The sequence below is a fragment of the Bicyclus anynana genome, chromosome 19 (genome assembly GCF_947172395.1).
Source record: "Bicyclus anynana chromosome 19, ilBicAnyn1.1, whole genome shotgun sequence".
Taxonomy (NCBI): Eukaryota; Metazoa; Arthropoda; class Insecta; order Lepidoptera; family Nymphalidae; genus Bicyclus; species Bicyclus anynana.
In genome coordinates, this window is record NC_069101.1 from 5334265 (window position 1) to 5353159 (window position 18895).

General features: G+C 38.0%; 1 protein-coding gene across 1 annotated transcript in view; it reads right to left on the bottom strand.

The window, feature by feature from the left end:
* LOC112045246 (runt-related transcription factor 1-like) overlaps window positions 1–18471 on the bottom strand; it is a 59318-nt gene extending 40847 nt beyond the window's left edge. The window contains exons 1-3 of the mRNA XM_024081358.2: window positions 18344–18471; window positions 6790–7129; window positions 5639–5855 (exon numbers count right to left, since the gene is read on the bottom strand). Of these exons, the coding sequence (XP_023937126.1) occupies window positions 5639–5855; window positions 6790–6969 (397 nt within the window). The 5' untranslated portion in view covers window positions 6970–7129; window positions 18344–18471. The remainder of the gene's footprint in view (window positions 1–5638; window positions 5856–6789; window positions 7130–18343) is intronic.
* Window positions 18472–18895: the final 424 nt, after the last annotated feature.

Below are 18895 nucleotides of genomic sequence, written 5' to 3' on the forward strand. Positions count from 1 at the left end.
TGATGAAGACATTAAATTATAATTCTTACTCATCATTCATCATCATCATTGTCAGCCGATGGACGTCCACTGCTGGACATAGGCCTCTTGCATGGACTTCCAAACAAAACGGTCTCGAGCCGCCAGCATCCAGCGGCTCCCTGCAACCCGCTTGATGTCTTCGGTCCACCTAGTGGGGGGTCGACCAACACTGCGCTTTCCGGTGCGGGGTCGCCATTCCAGCACCTTGGGACCCCAACGTCCATCGGCTCTTCGAACTATGTGGCCTGCCCACTGCCACTTCAGCTTCGCGACTCGCCGAGCTATGTCAGTGACTTTAGTTTGTCTGCGGATCTCCTCATTTCTGATTCGATCACGCAGAGAAACCCCAAGCATAACACGCTCCATCGCCCGCTGAGTGACTTTGAGCCTTCTTATAAGGCCCATAGTTAGCGACCAAGTCTCGGATCCGTAAGTCATCACTGGCAACACGCACTGTTCGAAGACTTTCGTCTTCAGGCACTGAGGAATTTCGGACGAAAAGATGTCGCGGAGTTTCCCAAACGCTGCCCAGCCGAGCTGGATGCGGCGATTCACCTCTTTCTCGAAATTGGACCTACCTAACTGGACTGTGTGTCCTAGGTATATATATTCGTCTACAATTTCGAGCGCAGAGTCCTCAACAATAACTGGGTGAAGCGGTACATGATCATTAGACATGATCTTCGTCTTACTCATGTTCATTTTAAGACCCACTCGCTGAGAAACTCTGCTGAGGTCGTTGAGCATGGTACTAAGGTCATCCAGAGTCTCTGCCATAATGACCACATCGTCGGCAAACCGTAGTTGAGTGATGTACTCACCATTGATGTTGATGCCAAATCCGTTCCAGTCCAGAAGCTTAAAGACGTCTTCCAATGCGGCGGTAAATAGCTTCGGGGAGATTACATCTCCCTGCCGCACTCCTCGCTGCAATTGGATTGGTCTCGTAGTCTGATCCTGTATACGGACTGACATAGTGGCGCTTTCATACAAACACTTCAACACTTGGATGTACCTGTAGTCGATCCGGCATCTCTGCAAAGACCTCAGCACAGCCCAAGTTTCCACCGAATCGAAGGCTTTCTCATAGTCCACAAACGCTAAGCAAAGTGGCTTGTTATACTCTTCGGTCTTCTGTATAACCTGCCGCAGCGTATGTATGTGGTCTATGGTGCTAAAGCCTGCTCGGAAACCGGCTTGTTCGGGGGGCTGGAAGTCGTCAAACCTACGGGCGAGACGATTCGTGATGACTCTCGAGAACAACTTGTAGACATGACTCAACAACGAGATGGGTCTGTAATTCTTCAGTAAGGTATTATCACCTTTTTTGAAGAACAGAACCACCACGCTCCTGTGCCATGCCTTAGGTGTTGTGCCCTCGTGAATGACGGAATTGAACAACCGCTGAAGGACCTTAAGTATCGGTTTTCCACCCGCTTTCAGGAGTTCTGCTGTGATTCCGTCATCACCTGGTGCTTTGTTGTTCTTAAGTTGTTTGAGAGCCATACTAATCTCGTATAAGCTGACGTCCGGGATATCTTCGGTATAGTGTCGAGTCAATTTGGCTCTAGGATCTTTGGCCAAATTGTCAACAGGCTTTTGGGTAGAGGTGTATAACTGTCCGTAGAACTCCTCGACCTCACTCAAGATCTCGGGCTTAGAAGAAATGATATTGCCCTGATCGGTCTTCAAACGCGTCAACTGTCTTCGTCCAATAGACAGATCTCTCGCGAACACTTTCGAGCTTCGATTATTTTCGATTATATCCTTGATACGCTCGGTATTGAAGCGTCGCAAGTCGCATGTCTGCGATTTAGAGATCTGTCTATTAATCCGACGGAACTTTGACGCGTCTGTTGAAGACTGCAATCTCATTTCTTGCCTCTCCTCCATGAGCTTGAGTGTGTGGTCCGAGAACTTGTTGGTTCTTTTTGTACGGTGGGGTTTGAAAAACTTAGACCCAACCGTATGGACAGTTTCTACAAGCCTGTTGTTTAGATCGTCCACTTCAAGGCAATCTGCTAGGCAATCGAAGCGATTCTGTAACTCCAGTTGAAAGCTCTCGGGGTTTTGGATTTGGGCACGAGTAGGTCGGAGCGTAGATTTCACCAGTTTGTACCGTTCCAGCTGTAAGTTGATATTCAACGTGCCTCTTACCATTCGGTGATCACTACCGGTTTTGACCCTGTTGATCACAGAGACATCGTTGAATATATGCCGTCTGGTAGACAAGATGAAATCTATCTCGTTTTTCGTGGAACCATCAGGGCTCATCCAAGTCCATTTCCTATGTGGTGGCTTCTTGAAGAAGGAGTTCATCATAAAAAGACCCTCCTTCTCCATGAAGTCAGCCAACATTTGACCCCTCTGGTTCCGTTGCCCATAACCAAATTGCCCCACTCTCAACTCTGAACCGCTCCTCATACCTAGCTTTGCATTTAAAATCCCCCATCACAATATTGTAGTAGGAGTGGGAGGTATGTATGGCTTTTGATATATCCTCATACAATTCCTCTACCTCCTCGTCGGTTTGTGTCGAGGTCGGCGCGTAAACCTGTATAATCTTCAACGAATACCGTTTGGTAATTCGGAGAATGAGGTACGCTACCCTACTCGACACACTCTCGACTCGAACAACATTGTTCACGAGGGACTTGCGGACGATAAACCCAACACCACCCTGGGACAGATGGTCGCTCTCCCGGTAGTAGAACAAGTTGCCGGATTCCAAGGTTATCGAGTCCTCCCCCTTTCTTCGGACTTCAGACAAACCTATTACATCCCAGCGCAACTTGCTTACTACTTCTTCCAGCTCGATCATCTTTTCGTCGGTCCTTAAGGTGCGTGCGTTAAATGTTGCCAGGTCCAGTCGTCGGGGTTGGCAGCGGAATCTCCCCCGGAGATTCTTGACACCCCTTGCCCCGCCGTTACCACAACCGCTGCCAGAGCCGGGAATAGCGGGGCCACCGGGGACTAGGGGCTGTTTATTTTTGGCTGTATCCATACAAGGTTGATGCCCACAGAATGACCACGCTGGGCATGCGGGTTGGTCATTCGCAGTCCTAGACTTCTCGCACCGGTGTCGCTGCTGCCCGACACCGGTCTGTGATACTTGTTAAGTCTAGCTGAATTGAAATGATTATACCGCCATTTATCGGTCGCCAGAGCCTCGTCGGTCCATCTGCAGGGTGCACCACGAGCAGGTGAGGTTGGCAGTTGGGGAGGCTGACTGGTACTAGCCTCCCCCTTACACCAAATTCTTACTCATAAATCCAATTTTTTTAAGAACATAAAAATATTCTTAAAGTAAAATAAGGTTAAGAATATATGACATATCGCTAATTACACCATTTAAGACTCCAAAATGTTGTAACAGATTTAGGTGAATTTTTTTACAGTGACCCGGTCAAGCTTCGCTTTGACTCTTTCCCTACCCCTATTCTACTTCCACCCTACACCTATCCTGCTCCCACTCTACACCTACCCTAACCTAGCCCTACCTACCTCTACCCTAACTCTACCGAAAAATAGATGTTGACCGATTCTCAGACCTACTAATTATGCATATAAAATTTCATAAGAATCGGTCTAGCCGTTTCGGAAGAGGATGGGAACAAACATTGTGACATTCCCTCAAGTACAAAATACACTGGTAAAACCGCAATTCAGAGGCAGTTTAAAAGTTGAAACACAGCTTCCAAACAATCATGATCATCATTATCAACCCATATTCGGCTCACTGCTAAGCTAGAGTTCAGACTCTTTTCTCATTCTGAGAAAAGACTAGTTTCCTCTCAGAATGAGGGGGGTTAGGCCAAAGTCCATCAAGCTGGCCCAATGCGAATTGGCAGACTTCAAACACCCAGAGAATTAAGAAAACTCTCTGGTGTGCAGGTTTCCTCACGATGTTTTCCTTCACCGTTTGAGACACGTGATATTTTAATTTCTTAATTTATTGTCCAAACAATACAACAATGTAAACAAAACTGCAAGTAATCCAAAGATAAATATAACCCGGTCAATTGCCTTCAACATAGTAGTGCCTAAGTCGATATGGCGACGTCTACACTTGAGGTGTTTCGGCATACGGACGATTAGGTCCGAACACTTTATTCTACAGTCGATCATAAAGACCGATAAAATGTATATGGCATGTACACGGGTATCAAAAAGACCGATGTTCATGACATGGGAAATTAATATTTGCTTACACTTCGCCGTTTTTCATTTGAGAGCCGTTATAGCCCAGTGGATATGACCTCTGCCTCCGATTCCGGAGGGTGTGGGTTCATTCGGTCCGGGGCATGCACCTCCAACTTTTCAGTTGTGTGCATTTAAGAAATTAAATATTACGTGTCTCAAATGGAGAAGGAAAAACATCGTTAGGAAACCTGCATACCTGAGAATTTTCTTAATTCTCTGCGTTAGTGAAGTCTGCCAATCCGCATTTGGCCAGCGTGGTGGACTATTTGACCTAACCCGTTTCATTCTGAGAGGAGACTCGAGCTCAACAGTAATATGGTTTGATAATCATGATGATGATGATGAATAGAATATAGTAGTGAGTTACGGTTACAGGGTATCAAGCAGCGTCTATCTTCAATCGTCCAAAGTCGTATTCTCGCTTAGGACACATCACAAGGCGAGACAACACGTTAATAGAACGACTTGTGGTGCAAAGAAACGTCGAAGGCACAGGTCCGCGTGACTGGTCACCAATGCGCTGGACTGACCAAATCAAAATCGCACTCAATGGTTCGCTACACGAATGTACTAAAAGAACTACATTAAGAAAGGAATGCCGTCGGATCAAAGCTTGTCACCAAGTGATGGGTACAACCACTCTGTCACTCTGAAATATAATGTGATTCAAGATTTTTTTAAATTGAACCCCTAAATGGGTGAAATAAGGGTTGAAAGTTCACATTGATTTCCACGCGGATGAAGTCGCGAGCGTCCGCTAGTAAATAATAAACGGCACAACACTCACAATCGAAACTGGACTGCAAATGTTTTTATAGGATAGGTACTCAGTAATAATTCTTTAATAATGTTTTTATAGGTCAATAGTGTGAGTTGTAAATTCGTCTCCATCTCTCCCTATCTATAGTATCGTGTTAGACAGAAAGAGAGTTCACTAATTGGTGACACACTGTCGAGTTTTAAAAAATCTTTAACAGCGTTACGGAACTATAGGTAATGTGGGACATTTAAACACAAACCCAACTAGAATGCTAATAACACTTTTTTTTTATTCTTTACAAGTTAGCCCTTAACTACATTGTCACCTGATGGTAAGTGATGATGCAGTCTAAGATGGAAGCGGGCTAACTTGTTAGGAGGAGGATGAAAATCCACACCCATTTTCGGTTTCTACACGACATCGTACCGGAACTCTAAATCGCTTGGCGGTACGTCTTTGTCGGTAGGGTGGTAACTAGCTACGGCCGAAGCCTCCCACCAGCCTGGACCAGTTAAGAAAATCTCAATCTGCCTAGCCGGGGATTGAACCCAGGACCTCCGTTTTATAAATCCACCACGCATACCACTGCGCCACGGAGGCCGTCAAACTTCCTTCTAACTTTGCTGTAGTCAAGAAAAATAAGGATTCACTCACCTCTGCCACTCCTCCCGACGAACCTAAGGTCATTGAACTTTGCAACTTGGTTTTTCATAACAGCAGTACAGTTCCTCAGCTCGGCGGAACAGTTCTCGTCGTTGCCAGCTCTAACTGTGACGAGGGTGCCATCTCCTACGTCACCCAGGGCGACCACCTTGAACGCCACTGGCAACGTTTTGTTGGACCGCCAGTGAGGGGGGAGTACTGTGCAGACCTGAGTAGATGAAAATGGTATTAAAAACAATTTAAAAAAAATACGTGTGGCACTCGGGGATTGTGGTAAAGCTATTTCACAGTATTTTTTATCAACTTATGCAATGGGGATGATGACTAGTTTTGAATGTACTGATTTTTATGAAACTTTCGGGTAAATAAGGTCAATGTCAAATATTTTATACATAAAAAGCAAAGATTGTCTGGATATTTGCAAAATAAACAAGATTATAAAATTTCAAAATCTATTAAAAATCTTGGATAGAAGCAGGCGTTACTTTGCGGAAATTCATCATGATTATATAATGATTTATTTATTTTGCTATCATCCGCGAAAAGTCGACGAACCCATGCGACGATGCGATGTTGATTCTACAACGTGCAATTGCACGTTGCAGAGTCAGCATCTCCTGAGGATGCTCCGGTTTCGGGGTGAAACAAACGTAGAGAGTATTTTGTCGGACCTGGGTGACGTTGTCGCATGGGTTCGTCGACTTTTCGCGGATGATAGCAAAATAAATAAATCATTATATAATTATTAAAAATCTTTTATCGTAATTAGATAAAAATTCTTACAGTTTTAGCTTCCTTACATTAAATGTAACATTAACAAAGATATTAGTAATTTTGTTTGAACGCCCATACAAATCTAACGATCATTATGTACCTACGACGTCATTAATTCGTACCATTTTGTATGGGGCGTTTTTACAGGGCAGCGCGGCAGCGCCGCAAATCTGAACCTTTAAATTCCTGTAGCCCCGAAAGTAATGATTGCAGATACCTACACCTACAACCTTACAAAATTTACTTCTCTATGACATAAGTATCGATTATAGTATTTTTTAATCATAATTGAGTATAATACTTATGTCATAGAGAAGTATTTTTTTTTGTTTAATGACATTGTATAAAAGTATATAAAGATAACTTACAACATGTGGACTGCCAGTCTTCACAAGCTCTCCCGGGTGGTCAGCCAACAAGCCTTCCAGCGTCCTCTCAGCCAATAGCTCAGCAGTCAAAGGCTGGCTCGGCAAGCTACCATAACTAGAGGACGGAGCCTCGTGTCCCAGACCGTTCGTAGTCGAACTAACTTCACTCGATAGATGCATCGTCCACAGATATCGTATACATGTAACGGGTAACTAATAGTCTTACTTATTCACTGTGTCTGTCACATAATTTTGGTTAAACATCGCATGTTGTGGGTATAAACACATTTTTGTAAGTGAGCGTTGATTTTTCTTAATACCGCCATCGTCTTTTCGATACCTGAAAAGAAGGAAAGCATGCTATTACAAGTGAAAAGTAAAAATACAATTTTTTTTCTTTGAGAAAGAATACAATATGGAACTTAAGCTAACTTATCCTAGTAACTATACACATCATGCCCACGTGGAATGGTGGCAAGAATACTGGCTGCATTTCCGCGCTGGACAGCCAGGCTGATCCTTTGCGCAAAAAAGGAGCCAGCCCTTCTGTCACCAGACGAGGCAACTAGCCGCGGTGAAATTATTCGGTAAAATTTCTGGATATTAGATTATATCAATAACCAATTGGATACTACTAAAACTTTTTTGATCCAGGTCTGGGTAGCCTTCGGCTGTGGCTAGTTACCACCCTACTGACAAAGACGTACCGCCAAGAGATTTAGCGTTCCGTACGATATCGTGTAGAAACCGAAAGAAGTGTGGATTTCATCCTACTCCTAACAAGTTAGCCCGCTTCCATCTTAGATTGCATCATCACTTACCATCAGGTGAGATTGAAGTCAAGAATTAATTTATTTAATAAGAAATCTAACGATTTATATCGGTGCCTTCAGGCATGGGTCATTCCCTCCATTCGTCATTCTTAAGGATAGATATTATACAAATTCAAAGAAAAAATTTTATAAAATTTTGTTTGGACCAATTTATACTCAAACTAGATCTTATAAAATTTCTTTTGGACGAATTTCTACTCAAACTAAAGTCAGAGGGGCAAATGTGGCATCGCATGACGTCAGAAGTCACTACGCCATTATTGACAAGGCTGGAGCATCAAAGCAATGGCACAAAGGCTTCGCACAATCAAGCAAGGGTGCGAGCATACAGGGTGCCAAATCACGCGGACAAGATAAAGTATGCCAATTTTTTACTATCCGCACCGCAGACTTGACTTGTATAACAATTTAGAATATAGTAAGTTTCAAGTCGCAATGGCTTCTTGGCTAAGCTTTCATTTATACGAGTGGTTTGGAGTTCGATTTCTATCCGTTGAGGTATTTTTTGCCTATATAGGATAGGCGTTTCACTTAGTTAAAAAAGAAAATATTGGTCATGTTTTTTTTTGATATGACTAATAAATAACTATTAGTATCATCTACCACAAAGGCTAGACTATTATCCCTTTTTATCCCTTTGACTATATAGCCTTTCCTTTACTTTGGGAATTGTACCTAAGATGTATAAAATCTATGCATAAAACACAACTCATGTTACTTGGTAAAGATGTAATTTTCCGATTATAAAAGAAAGAATTTGTAAAATCGGTTAAGTAGTTTAGAATTAATTCGTAACAAACAAAAATTACAACTTAACTCTAATATAGTTAAGATTACATATTGTCTACATCCGTTGGGAGTTGAAACTTTATAAGTCCGGATATCCAGGGAGATACTGTTTAACCTTTACCAATTACTATAAAGTATGTTCCCCTTTCCCATACACGAATAGGCTGTTAGATGTTTGCGGAACGCGATATGTCGATGGATGTTAAACTTAATTTCTACAAGGGGTTCGCCCTACACGCCTTTTACTGCCGTTCCTTGTTTGCTTTGATTTCGACTCGATAAAGCCTTCTGCCTTCTGGTGATGTTTTCGACAATAACGCTCGGAATATTTATTACGTATCGAGATAATGTTGGCGTATAGAGATACAGGAAACTGATGTTTTTGAAATAAACATACGAATACTCGTTTCCATGATAATACGAAGATAAAATATAGTATAATATATTATAAGTTAAAGTAAAATTACTAATTAGTCACATAAGTAGAATGGTAATCTTAAGAAATATCAAATTGGTATTTTACAACAGAAAAAAAAAATCATGTAATCTTTCATCATTATCAACCCATATTCGGTAAGCTCGAGTCTCCTCTCAGAATGAGAAGGGTTAGGCCAATAGTCTACCACGAGAATTAAGAAAAGTCTCTGGCATGCAGGTTTCCTCACGATGTTTTCCTTCACCGTTTGAGGCACGTGATATTTAATTTCTTAAAATGCACACAACTGAAAAGTTGGAGGTGCATGCCCCGGGACAGGATTTGAACCCACACCCTCCGGAATCGGAGGCAGAGGTTATCACGGCTCTTATGTAATCTTTACAACATTTAAATTCAAATACAGAAAAACAGAATCACTGCACAGAGTTGTACGCGGATTTATCTCATGAATAGGGCGGCAATAAAATCTTAGCTTTAAAACATACAAATAGGGCGGAGGTCGTAAATAATAAAGCATGTAGGGGCCAAGTGGGTAATGCTCGTTACCCCGCACCCTTCCACAAAGGACCGGAATGGGGTAAAGATACATTACACCAACCGTTTCTGTTTCAATGCGCCCTGTTGTCCGAAATTATTTTTTAGTGATTCTACAATTTCCTCGTTTTGTCGACAGTGAAATAAATAAATTAATATTTAAAAGTATGTTTGATTAAATTACCTAAAATGTTTTTTAAACTAGTGTAGCCCTGGGATTCCTTCCAAAAGAAATTTCTTTTTACCATCACAGGGTGAAATGTTCGCGACAAAAATTAACCTATTTTTCTCCAAGGTCACATTTACTTAGCTTTGTACCAAAATTAATCACAACCTATTCAGTGGTTTAACCATGAAAAAAACAGACAGGCTGACATAGAGATAAAACTTGCTAAGTAAATTAAATAACAAGTCATAGGAACTTATTCAGATAATTATAGTCACCTTGTAATTCTATTATTAGACCAGCAGGCTAACTATCTTTGACGTATTATGCTTGTTGACCTATACGAAATTGTGTTCCTATGTAACAAATGTCATCCGGTGCTTACTGGAGGATAAAGACCAATATAGTGAATACGCCAGCTGCTCACTACTTGCATATGTTAAGTATGTTGCGTATGCTAAGTAATGTATTAAAATTCAATGATTATATCATTAAATTTTAATACTTTAGGTACCTAACATACGCAAGTACACCATGGACTTTAACTTAACGATAAGATTTAGTTCATGTATCATCTTTACCAGCCTATTTTAACGGCCCACTACAGGGCTAAGCTTTCCTCCTTATAGGAGAGTAGGGATATAGAGCTTGGATCCACCACGCTGCTCCAATGTTGATTAGCGGGATGGTTCTACGACAGCTGCTAAAACTATTAGGCATAAAATTTTCGAGTTTCGAATAAGAAAGGAGATTTTCCAAAATTGTATGGAGCCCAAGATCAGTCATTGTACCCTGGTAAGTACAGTAAAGACAATATTTTTTCTAACTATTTTTGATTATACAAATCTACGAATTTACTTTAATTCTTTCGAAATAATATTAATTCTCTCCCAAGAAATGAAACATTACTATGTAATAATGGCGGATTGATGACGTTTTCAATGCAGTAGTCGATTTGACGTTTGCTATCAATTAGCCCATAGTTATGGGCGCCATCTTGATACAACTCAAAAACTTGGGTTTTAATTTTATTTATTTCTTTTTATTTAGTTAGATTTATTCACTTATTTAGACTTTAAAACCCTTGTATTTTTTAAATTTTAATGATACGGGGTACAATACTGAAATGGACCATCTCCTTTGTTTCCAGTCCGGAGACATAACTACCGATCGCGACGTCATTACAATTCATGTCCTAGAAGTGTAAATGTAGGGAATCAATAATGGGGTACAAATTCCTGAGGGAGCCCAGACCTTTCGGACATGGATAATGATCGCCTGGCGACGGTTACAAATAGGTTAGCAAATGTAATATCCGGACCCTACGTGCGAGATTCAAATGGAGATCTCTCGGACATCCTGATTTCAAAGTAGTTTTGCCTCTTTGATCACTTGAGCTTGAGGAATTTACATTACTTGCTGAATTTAAAAACGTTTGCAAGTTTGATACTTACATGCAATTTTCATTAATATGAAACTATTTTCATATTATGTTTTGAAGCAATTTTCTTAATATGATACATTTTTTATATTAAAGATGTCTTCCACCAATCTAATATTTATTCAGTTACTCGGTCGTTCTGGTCTATATGGTCGTTCTGGTCTTATCGAATTTAAATGTAAGTATTGTCCATCACCATACATAGATATCATCAATCATCATCAATATCATCAATACATATAAATAAAATAGGTCTGTGATTGATAGAATTGTATGTATTTTTTCAAGTCTAGACCCTTACAGCTACACGATACTTGTACTACTTTCTAATAAAACATTATCAAGCTTTTTTTATGAATTTTGGTCTGTCTATCTATCTTTCTCTTTGTCCGGGATAATCTCTGGAACGGCTGAATCGATTTTAATAGGACTTAAAAGATAGAGGAGGTTATGAAGCAACATATAGGGTACTTTTTATACCGATAAATACATAGTTTCCGTTAGATTCATGAGAAACAGAATTTCTCGCGCCTGAAGTCAGCATTTGCTAGTATAGCTCAGTAAGTGAGACATCGGCTATCCTTTCGGGAAAACCGAGATCGATCTCCGGCACTCACCTCTAATTTTTCGAGAAAACTTAAAATATATACATCTAAATAGTCTCATCATGGAGTCGGAATAAAAGACCCAAAGTAATATTTAGGTGTTAATAGTACGATAGTCGAAGGACTGTATGTTTTGTATTTAAAGATTTAGTTTATTATAAAATGGAACTTGTTTGTGACTACTTATGATCTAATTGTTTATTTTTATTAAAAAAATTAATACATACTAATATTATACATTAACAATAAAGAGTCGGATACAGAAGGCAGTGATTCTTGAGACGGCGCGTGTTGTGAGGAGGTTCCTCACTCTGGAGCCCTGACCACCGGTTGCTTGGGCACTCAAATGTCCCGCACCGGGAGGTTAAAAATTAAAAAAAAAGATAAATAAATAAATGAGATATATTATAAATATATTGAAATTCTGGAATTCTCTTCCGGAAATTGAAATTGAATGTAAATAAATTTACTATTGGACAATTTAAGAAAAAAAAAATTCTATTCCATATATACAAATTCCAGACGAGAATTCCAGAATTTCCACAACTCCATGCGTCAGTGGGGCGACCCCTGCAATATTGGTGACAATAAACAACAGCAGGCACAATCAAGCTCTTAAGCAGGATACGCGGAACGCGGCGGGTGACGTCATTTACGGGAATATTAAAAAACCTACCCAAGTATTACGAATTAAATCAAAGAACCTTAAATAAAATGTTATTAGTTATATGTTTTTTTATTTAACTATATTAACAAAATATTTTACGTGGGCATGATTTATATAGTTATTAGGATAGGTTAGCTTAATTTTGTTATTGTATTCTTTTTTTTTAAATATTTTTAACGTTAGTCTCCCACATGGAATTATAGCAGACGATTGTCTATGACACGAAAACTTAATCATTATTATCAACACAATTATCAGCTGATAGTTGGATGAAAGTTAATGTTGCTGGTCGCGTGGCGCAGTGACTAGTGACCCTGCTTTCTGCATCGATGGCCGTGGGTTCGATTCCCACAACTGGACAATATTTGTGAGATGAGCATGGGTGTTTTCCAGTGTCTGTGTGTATTTAAACATTCTATTGTGTGTATTTATACATTCTATAAGTATTTATATGTAGTATATAAATGTATATTAATATTATAATATCAACTACATTAGTACCCATAACACAAGCTACTCTGTATGCTTGTTTTGGGGCTAGATAGTGATGTGTATTGTTTAAGTATATTTATTTAAAGAGGACTAAATTAGAAAAAAAAAGTTCTTGAAGCTAGAAAATTACACTGTTGAATAGTCTTTGAGTTTATCGCGAACAGACGGACGCGGTGGATGACTTTGTTACAGAATATAGCTAGCGGACGCCCGCAACTTTGTCTGCGTGGAATTCAGTTTTTCACAAATCCCGCAGGAACAATGGAATTTTCAGAGATGAAAAGTAGCCTGTGTGTTATTCCAGAGTAAAATCTACTTCCATTTCAAATTTCTGCCAAATCGCTTTAGTAGCCGCAGCAGGAGAAACAAACTTACACACATATATACACTTACACAAACTGTCGCCTTTATAACATTAGTGTGATGTACTTACAGGTGATAAAATGATACAAATTCGAATATCGCACAAACACCAAGAAGTCTACAAACATTGGGACCCTCTCTCAACTTTCAAAGGAATTAACGAGTTCTTACTTCGGAGTACTCGCTAAGTTATTTGACGTGTATTTCTTCTAGCTTACAAAATTAATTCTAAAGACTTGAATAACACTTATTTTACAAGTAAACAATAATAGAACTAAAAAATTAAAAAAAATGTAGAATCGCCGACGGTTATTTATAGCTGACAGATATAAATATACTCCTAGTAACAATTTACTTTTTTTATGACAGAAATCTTATATCACATTACATCACATCACATCACACTTCTCACTATATAAATGCGAAAATTTGTGTGTAAGTGTGTATGTTTGTTCCTCCTTTGTTCAACGGCTACTAAAGCGATTTGGCTGAAATTTGGAATGGAAATAGATTTCACTCTGGATTATCACGTAGGCTACTTTTCCGCGTGTTTTGTGAAATACTGAATTCCACACGGACGAAGTCACGGGCGTCCGCTAGTCTTCAATAAATAGCAATAATAAATTCTGCTTGGCTTATCGGATTTCATGGCCTAGTTGCGAAGAGCTTTCAAACAAAAAGCTCACATCATATTCAGAGTTAAATAATGAAAACAATTTGAAACCGAAGTAGCATTGTAAAAGTGCAGGAATCACTCCGAGAGTCGTAGGTTCGATATCTGTCCGCTGGACTATTTTAGTAACCGTAATATGGTATTTTCGACTAATTGCAGGGAAACGAAAATAGTGTCTAGTCTTATTTATATTCTTATCAAATATCTTGTCAAAGTCATAGATCATGACAATTAAAAATGAACAAAACTTCTTACTGAATTGAAAAATATTAACTTATACTATAGCAAATACTGTTATATATTTAATAATGTTTATAATATGGATAATCTCTACCTCTTGAAAAATATTTTGGAAGTGCTACGAGTATTTCATTAAGGTGATTGCGTTAATAACTCACCCTTCTTTGATCGACACTCTTTGTGCTACAACCCTTGAGTCAAGGGGTTGCGTGCCGTCCTACATTCCTTCTCGATGTTCTATATTTTGAATAATGAATAGAAACAAGTGTTATTTGCGTAAGTTCATTATGAAATAACTTTAACTAGTTTAAAAAACTAACAAACACGCTAAAATTACAAATACAAGATTTAAGTCACGTGATTATTTTTTCGTATTTCTCACAGCAAATCTCTTCATTTGATATCCATATTATGGGGATGGATTTCTGGACAGCCAGTCCTCCATTTTCGGGAGGCCGCCATATTGGATTTGTAATGATGTTTCTTACATGATTAGCATGTATTGTCATCAAAACTCAGAGCGTGTGCAAAATTTCATCTTAATTGAAGGTCGGAAAGTGGGTAAAATTAAGATTCCAAGATTTTCTTACATAGTTACAAGTGAAGCTAATATAAAGCGTGTAAAAAGTGATTGATTTTTTTTTATTATTACACGCTTAAATCCAATATTTATAATTTTTAGGTTTAAAAGGTGTTTTTTAGTTTTTTAAACTATTTAAAGTTGTTATTCATCAGCAAAATCACCGCTGCCGCCGTACCATAGCATTACATTGTATTTTCGGGTACAGTATTTTGTATTAACTCATAAGGGGTGTGATTCCGCTATTTTATACTCGTCGATGTAATACTCGCCTACAACAAGTTTTATTGGAATTTTAACTATATTTCTATGGGATACCAAAAATAAAATGTCACTAACAACGAAGATGCCATGGAAATGATTGATGTCACATCGCTGTTACTTTACAGAATGCAGGGCTGAGCATAAGAACCGCATTTAACTGTTTTTTAACACTATTTATAACCCTGACAAATATAACTATTTACACTATCTAAAACTAACTAAATATTTAACTAAATTAACTGGCAATGACAAACTCATTAAAATGTTTCTAGAATAGTAATAGTAAGGGGAATAATATCCAAGAAGGATTAACAATACATGATACACGATTTTTAAAAATCATGGTTGTTTTTGTTGAATTTTTTTTAGAAATCGTATTTTGTCACGGTACGACACGGCGATCCGTGATATCATTGTAAGTGAACTACAAGTCTTACCAGTTACAACTTAAAATATAAATTAATCATAACTACATTAAAACTATTTACGGAAGGCCGAATCATTACACCAACTGAATTTAACACTGATTTAAAATTCTAACTTCGAACTCTCAGCACATGTACATTCAAGTTTAACCATCGTAAAATTGCCAACAATAGAATAATATTATTTATCTAAAATTTAAATTCTTTTTATTATTTTTATTGTTTGTATGTTAATATATTCTTTATTTACAAGCAATACAACGGCGCCTCACATTGCCTATACAACACTACCTTGTCTACCTTACCGACTACGCTACAACTTCTACGTAGCTACGTCGTAGATGAAATCGTAGCTGAATGCTACGTTGCATATTAAATACAGTAAATACTCGTATTTTTGAAAATATAAAAAAAACGTATAAAAAAAATAATGTAATAAAATAATATTACCCATGACTAACTGACTGAATATTTTTATTTCCACTGCTATATTTGTACATACTGGCTTTAACAATAGTCCGGTATAATAAACGTGGTTTGAATCCGACGAGATTAGTGTCTTTTTACTAGTTTCGAACCCATACGGGGCCCTTAGTCATACAATGCGTGCAGTAGCGCGTCAGCGCAGTTTGGATCGTGCCGCGATGCAAGAACCAGCTCATGACTAAGGGCCCCGTATGGGTTCGAAACTAGTCGGGCATACCCCGACCTAATATCACGTGAGTTTTAGCCGTGTTTCATAATCAATTGACATTAGTGTCATCACACCTTAACACACTCTACAAGTTAATCTTGTAGAAGGTAGTTCCAATGCGTAGAAATATATAGATAAAATATAACTTAGATACTAACCAACAACGTAACATTCCATTTTGTAAAAAAAAACTGTTCAATCATTTAACCAACTAACAAACAAACTTACTTTCGCATTTATGTATGGATATAAAAAAAAATTTTCTGTCAAAGTATATATGATATGATCAACGATCTTATGCGATTATAAACACTGTCTCTATATTATCAATGTTTCATAGTTTACAATCTTGTCCGTCGGTTCAAAACCTCCGTAAAAATACCTTTTTGTGTAGTTAAATGGTGTAAAAAACGAACAAAAACTGCTAGTTTAGTATAAGATATGTATGAAATCTAAGCTCGTTTTTCTTAGAAAATGGCAGAAAATTTTGTTCGTGAATTTGGGTGCGATACTAGTCCTTATGTATTTAGTCTGAGAGTGTAACAGATTGGACATAAGTGCGTGAACGACAATTAGGCGCAGGTGGAAGTTGGGGGAGTCGCGTCTAATGGGAGTTCGCACTTACTTTTTAACAAGTCTCATCAAATTTACCGACGAATTACGGCTCCGTTATGTGGAAGTCTTTATAATTTACGGTATAAACTGATCATTTTTTTTTTAAGTATTACTACTCGTATTATAAAGTTGTATCGATTATAAAAAGCCACAGACTACTACATTTAGACTACTACACTACTGGTCATCTCTGGAGGTGGCCTTCACCCTCAAATACAGGGGTTCGCACTATTTTTTTAAAAACTATATATATTAAAGTAACTTATTTGAGAATGTACTTACAAAAATTTTTTCGGTTTTGTAACAAAATTATAATTTTATTAACCTAGTTCTACATATTATCTACCATAAGTTCACTATTTATAATTTACTTATGTGCGAAATAAAAGACTTTTTTATTTTTATTTTATTTATTGATTATAAGTATTGTCTTCGATTAGGATATTTTAAGAGAATTTAACAGTTTATTCAAATTATTTATCACACTAATAATATAAAGGTGAAAGTTTGTGTGTAAGTATGTTTGTTCCTCTTTAACGCCGCGGCTACTGAAGCGATTTGGCTGAAATTTGGAACGGAAATAGATTTTACTCTGGATTAACACATAAGCTACTTTTTATTCCAGAAAAATCCATGGTTCCTGCGAGATTTGTGAAAAATCGAATTCCACGCGTACGAAGTCGCGGGCGTCGGTTAGTTAGGTATATTTATGTAAGTTAAATACATCTTTTTAATAGGAAATTTTGCATGAAAAAAATAGTTGTTTAAATTTAACAGCAAATGAGTTGGTTTGGAACGGAAAATTATTCTTGCCTCCTCGTAGTGAGAAGCTTCCATGAGGATATCCCCTCGTTAAAAAAACGGAAAATTATAAAGTATTTTATTTAATCCTTAATATGACAATTATGTACTGTCTTAGTATAGATTTTTTTTAAGTTTATTCAATTTATCTATTGCTTAATAATAATAATCTCAACAAGCTCGTTAGCAAGTAAGGGTCGTATACAGAAGGCGGTGAAAAAGGTTCTGCACTTTGTAGCCCTGACTTCCGTATATACTTAGTTATTATTATGCCTCAAAAGCGGAGGTTATTTTTTAATAGTTTATAAAATATATATTTTTTTAAATTTGTTAATAACGTTAAAGATAAATATAATACAAAATGGTATCATTTCAACAATTATATTTCCTTTGATCATATTATGTAGCAAATAAATATAATACTGTCAATAGCAGTGTAATTTAAATTATAAAATGCAAACTTTAATAATTAATAACATAATAGGGCAATATTTTTATTGGTTAGAATCTTTGAATTTATTCTTAAATTAAGTCGACTTATTTCATGACATGAAAAAATCCTCTTCGCTCATTTAATAAAACATTAACCTTTTTTCAAACTCCTTCATTTCTCTTCAACTAATCAAATAACATTTGCATATATACCTATTGAAATTATAATCATACAAACAAACTATCTAACCTGGCTACGTAAACAAAACTTTAATTAATCTGGTTCAAGTAGCGAAGCTTAGCTCGATGTTATCACAATTTACGCCTATCCCGTTCACGCTCAGTGTGCACGCAGGCTAATGAGGCTGCGGTTACGTGAAAACAACACGCATCTCCACGCCCGCCCAACTTTGCGGACTTACGCAAACTTTCCATTAATTAAATCCACAACTCCTTGCCAACTCTATATAAACTATAATAATTTACAAGCGAACGTATACTTACTTAAAACGAAACAGAAAACTACCAAGTCTTTAGTTTTTTTAATTAACACTATCACGAAAACACTGGAACCCGGAGCGCATTACAAAAAAAAAAGTTTGCGAAAACCGCGGGAGGCGCGCGCTCGCCACCGAAACGTGGTCGACATTAAAACCTTAGCGGGAAAGAAACGGTCCCCTTATTACGTCTCGAAAGAAATTCGCTCGCACACAGGGGCACGGAAAGAAGTCCACTCACACAGGCGTAGGCTGCAACGACACGGGGGGACCGTGTCTATGTGTGCGTGGGTACAAATAAGTATTAAAAGAGATAGTTAGGTGCGGGACAAGTACCAAGTGTGTACATTCTACGTGCCAACGTAATGGGGGTCGCCTCGGAAAATTCTAGACGAAATTTTCTTGCATTAGGAAGGCACACAAAGCAGCACTATTTATGTAGATACGTACGAACATAGACACGAGCTCATATGTATATTTACGCCTAAATATTACTATACATATGACCAAGTCCTTGAATGTGGACATTATTTCCAAGACAAGCTATAAAGATAGGTAA